This window comes from Protopterus annectens, chromosome 1.part1 (genome assembly GCF_019279795.1).
Source record: "Protopterus annectens isolate FY-2018-M chromosome 1.part1, PAN1.0, whole genome shotgun sequence".
Taxonomy (NCBI): Eukaryota; Metazoa; Chordata; order Ceratodontiformes; family Protopteridae; genus Protopterus; species Protopterus annectens.
Window position 1 is genome coordinate 1,656,115,258 of NC_056726.1, and position 5,477 is coordinate 1,656,120,734.

General features: G+C 42.0%; 1 protein-coding gene across 1 annotated transcript; it reads right to left on the bottom strand.

Annotated features, from left to right (window-relative positions):
• Nucleotides 1-3,364: 3,364 nt before the first annotated feature.
• On the bottom strand, nucleotides 3,365-3,891 carry LOC122813993 (cytoglobin-1-like). The gene has a single exon (XM_044086571.1). The coding sequence runs from the start codon at nucleotides 3,889-3,891 to the stop codon at nucleotides 3,433-3,435; it is 459 nt and encodes a 152-aa protein (XP_043942506.1). The 3' UTR covers nucleotides 3,365-3,432.
• Between the last annotated feature and the right edge of the window lie 1,586 nt (nucleotides 3,892-5,477).

A 5,477-nucleotide genomic window follows, 5' to 3' on the forward strand; every position in this document is an offset into this window, starting at 1 on the left:
GTACAATCCATTAAGTTGTACATTGGCTCTCCCTTTAGTAACCTCTACCTCTGAAAAATCTTTGGATGTATAAATGTAAGTACCGTATGTGTAACTACTGTATGTGTATAAATGTAAACAGAAATCTAACTATTCTGTGTTTAACTGGAACTTGTACAATAACTTATTATGCAGTATAAACAAGTAAAGCTTTTCAGCCCCAGTCATTCACTGAAAATGGGTACTGCCTAGTCGTAACTTCCCAGTAAACAAAAAAGAAAAAGATGTTTTTTTTTTTCTGGTCTGGAACCACTATGCTGTATAATTTCTAAAACAAAGAATAAGGCCGCAGACTGATTTAATTGTTTTAAAGTAAGTTCTGTGTTGCTGCTGTCCCCATATTGTAGCTGAAACGGGATTACTGAAAAATATAGTACATGAATAGAAAGTCTTCATGCAGTTCTGTAGTTTATACCAGTGCTGCATGCATTTAAGATTCGTATTAATTTTTGCATAAATACTGTGCTCTATTTACTTTACAAAACTACACTCACTACATCTGTCATAGCATCTGTGACAATACCCGGGGACTCAATAAATTCTGAGTAGGCTTAGCATGAAGCCTACATGGATTTTACAAGTTTGTGCAGCGAGCAGCAATGCTAATTGCATATGCATGTTGCACACCATGTTTAAATGTAAACAAACATGGTTTCATGGCTAGCAACAGTATTTCCAGTCAGGACACTGTGTAAGGCAACATAGACAACAGCAGACATGTAAACCTGTTAACCTACAGGCAAATTAGGCCTGCATGTTTGCAAGAAATGACACAAGGAGTACCATGGTTATTAATACAGCAACGTATATAGTTCAACACATTTCATGACAGTGTATACAGTGCAGAGTATTGTGGAAACCTTTTCAGGCATACTGATCCAAAGGTTGTGTAAATGGATCAGGACTGGTACATAGACTGTATTATAACTAAACAGTCAGGAGAAGTATGTGTATCAACTAGGGACACACAGATAAATTGTAGGAATGAACACAGGGAAAGAGGACAGGTGAAACATTGTTATGTAGAGCAGATGAGGACCTGTCAATGAAGACAGATATAGGATGAACACTAATCACATATCAACATGATACAGTAAGGACTGCACAGTGAATGGATATGTAGAGTGTACCATCACTGAGGATGACGCCACAATATAAACAAATGATCAACATCAACAATTGGCTTAGCTTCTGGTGTCAATCCAGGGACAGCCAGTATCTCTCAGCCTGGAATGAGAAGTTTTACAGGCCATGTGTCAGATACTGGGGAAGGCACTTGCCTCCACCATGTCAAAGCAACAAAAGCTTCTATGTAAAAAAAACTCCAGTGGAGTCAAACTCAAGGTTCTGATGCTTAATATTAGGAGTATAAACATGAAGCTGCACTAGAGGAAATTACCAACCTGCTACCTGACAGATTTGGTGCAAACTTCACCCCCCCCCCCGGACGCACAAGCCATACCACAAAGCATACCTGACAACAGTCCTCTGAGAAGTATCCCTAGTGATCATGTCATATTTGCAGTCTCCAATGCTAAAAACACAGCCTCACTAGTATCAGATAACATCCCTGGCTGCTTACTAAGCAATCTAAAACAGGACCTAGTGGACCCACTTAGCATCCTTTTTAACTTTAGCCTGAGAACTGCATTTTCTCCAGCACAGTGAAAAACAGCAACAGTAATCCCCTTGCACAATGGAGGGCCATCAATAGACCCTAGGAGTTATAGACCCATAAGTCTAACCAGTTTCATCTGCAAGGCCATTAAAACAATCATCATGAATATTATGAACAAGGACATACAGTAGGTGACCTTCAAATTGCAGACCCAAACCAATTTAGCTTTAATAAAGGTAGATCACTGTTATTAAACCTAGTACACTACTTTGAGAAAGTCACCAAAGACCTGGATGAAGGCAAGACAGTGCATACCACCTGTCTTGTCATGGCCAAGGCCTTTGATACAATCTCCCACTCAGGTATCATTGAGGAACTCTCCTAGCTGGGAATCAACCCTTACGCCACTAGATGGATAGCCAATTGGCTCACTGATAAAACACATAACATCAAAGTTGGTGACAACCGCTACCAGTAGAACAGTCACCAATGGCACGCCACAAGGAACCATGTTTGCAATCTATTTTCAGAAGTCCAGGCTAGAGTAGATGCCCTTTGGCTTAACAAGTTCACTGATGCTTGCAGATTGGGTGCAATCACCGACTCCACCAACAATGTTAATATATTACAGGATGGGCTAACACAGACAAGTGACAGTTGCCAAAGTCACTGTCTACAACTAAATGCAAAACAAGTGCCATTATTATTGCCTTTGGCAAAGTGAAATTCCATGCTATTTATAGTATTGACAATACCCCCCCTAAGAATACAATACCCCTAACAATACCCCTGTAGATTGCAGACAAAGTAGTTAATGTTGCTGCCACAGCACAGATTTGTCTTGAATACTATCAGTGTGCATGTTACACAGGATGATAATCATTGCATACTACAACAAGATGTTTCGAGGGGTGTTGGACACAGCTGTGAGCTCACATATCATTCTAAAGCTACCTATTTACAGAGGACAGTACTTAACACAAGCATCAGAGCACAATTCCAGCTTTTATAGTGTCAGAGAATACTTTATAGCTGATGGCATCAGCAGATTCTGGTGAGAGGAAGGTGATAATAGCAGTATCTCGGATGCTGGCGTAAAATGCTCTCTCTAATGTCACACAAGTACACAAACACACACAAACACCCACAAGTGGATGGACTGGACTGAGAACAGAACCCCTACCTATCTAAGTACACTGACTAGAGACATCCATATTTAATGCAAGCACCACTGTACAAGTCTGATTTAGAGAGTGTCAGACAACACTTTATAAGTGAAGACATCAGCAGTATCTTGTGAGATGAAGATGGTACTAGCAGTATCCCGCATGCTGGTGTAAAATGCTCTTTCTATTGTCAAGTAAGTGCACAAACACACATCAGTTGATTGTAGTGAGAATAGGTTCATAGGTAGGTACTAGGCTATCTGCCTAAAGGCATTTATAAGCCTAGCCAGAATGTGTTGGCTTTCACCGCCCCCTTAGATTAGTTTCCTGTGCCTCTGTCCAGCAGAGCCACTGAAGCCATCCCTGGGGTAAACTTAGGTTCATAGGTTCATACTAGGCTATCTGCCCGAGGGCATTTACAAGCCTAGCCCATAGTTTTGTGGCTTACGCCACCCCTTTAGTATGGGGAACTATACCCATTATTTTGCTGTGCCTCTGTTGAGCAGTGACACTGAGGTAATCCCTGGGGTTTTTTTTTTTTTTTTTTTTTTTTTTTTGAGGTTTTATCATTTTATTATGATCCATTTGTGTATCAAATACAGCACAGTCTCAATAAGTAGACTTGATTTGCTCACAAACAACATCTGTCACTTTTTTGAAGTCTGTTTTGGTATCTTCACCACATTTTTCAGCCATGAGGTCCAGCAGAATCCCACAAAGTATTTCAAATTCCTTCGCATCAACTTTTAGTTCCACAGCATGCTTCTTGCCTAAAGGCTCAATAATAGCTTTTAAAGCATGCATGTTATCCACTTGCTGTACCATATCATTCAGAGCAGACAAAACTTTCTTGCCATGGGCACGAACTTCAGATAGGCCTTCAAGTTTTGCAGCCGAGGCAGTTCCTGCAATGGACTGTAGTTCTTTGAAGTTTGTGAAGTAGCTCACAGTATGCGAGTGCTCTTTGAACATTCTGCTCAATACAATTGCTCCATTGTCCTCGGCATTTACATAAAATTTATCCCAAACACTCTTGGCCTTCTGAATATCATCAGCAGCCAAAGCCATTGTTTCCTTTTCTGTTTCCAATCCATTCATCAAGGTTTCTCTTGAAGAGTGTTAGCAAGGAGCTCTGCATAATGTAGACTGGAATCTTGTTCAAAAGCATGGGAAGTCTCTGGGACAGGAATCTATCCCTCCAGCATGTCCTATGTATTATTGTGGTGAGGTTTAGATCCATAGATCATGTGGCTTGAGGGGATAATGTTTTCTTTAGGTGGAGCATGTCCATCAATTCTGGGTTGGACATGGCCTTGTATGCCAAGCAAAGATCACCTCTGAGTAGGCGGTATGCAACCGAGTAAGCTCGAGTTTCTTAAGTCGAGCTGCATAGGGCATCTGTTTGAGGCCAGTGATCCTCTTGGTGATGTACTTCTGTGGTCCTTCCAGCTGTTGCAGGTGTCTTGTAAAGTACATCCCAAATGGAGCATTGTACTCTATGATGGGTCTGATGAGTGATGAGTACAGGGGCACAATGACCTCTTTTGATCTGGATGCGAACAATTTTGTGATTAGGTGGGCCACATAGAAGGATTTTCCAACCCCTTTGGCAATGTGATTATCAAAGGAGAGATTACTTTCTACTTGGGTCCCCAGATCCCTTATTAAGTTTTCCATATTTATGGGACTGCCACCTATGTGGTAGTTTGTGGGTACTTTGCTTTTTCCAAAGGGGATGACTACGCACTTTTTGGCATTTAGCTTGAGGTCATGATTTTGGAACCAAGTATCTGTCTCAGTGAGACCCTTTTGGAGGATGTCTGTGTCAGCCCGAGAGTCAATTATAGTCCCTAGTTTGCAGTCATCTGCGAACTTGGTCCTCCTGTGCTTGCCTGTACCTCTGAGAAGTATATGCCGAACAGGAGGGGTCCTAGGACTGAGCTTTGGGGAATGCCACTTGTAACTGGTTTAGAGTCGGACCTAGCTCCCACAACTCTCATCATGTGGGTTCTTTCCATGAGCCAGATGGCAACCCATCTTGTGACGTAGGGGTTTATGTTCAGACTGATGAGCTTATCTATAATACCTGAATGGGGAATGGTGTTGAATGCATTTGCAAGGTCTAGGTAGGTTGTGTGTACCACCTTTCCCTCATCTATAGCCTTGGTAACTATCTCAAAGAAGTCCACTAGGTTTAAGAGGCATAATCTGCCCTTAAAGCTGAACTGGGTAGGATCCAGTGTTTTGAGGTTCCCAATGTCTCTGTTAATGAGTTCCATGATGATGCACTCCATAGCCTTGCAGACCAAGCTAGTCAGGCTTATAGGGTGATAGTACCCGGGCGTCTGTTGTGGCTCCACCTTTGTGGAGTGGAATAAACATTGCTGTGCGCCACTCTATGTGTATGTAGCCTGTGGAGAGGCTGAGTTTAAACAGTGTGTTTAAGTGAAGGGTTAGTTTGTCCTTGAGATCATGTTGGACCAGCCTGGGACACCATCCGGTCCCATTGATGCTGTGTTTTTGGCTTTGGAGATGACTGTTTTAACCTGAGTGTCTGTGACTTCAGGGGGTTTACATTCTTCTGGTATGTTTATGGGCCCTTTTGGGAGTGAGAGGGGGGGTGAAGTTTGCACTGAAACTGTCTGCCAGGATGT

Bases quoted from the DNA above. Each gene is read 5' to 3' on its own strand.
- LOC122813993 (XM_044086571.1), bottom strand. From the start codon at position 3,891: ATGGCTTTGGCTGCTGATGATATTCAGAAGGCCAAGAGTGTTTGGGAT.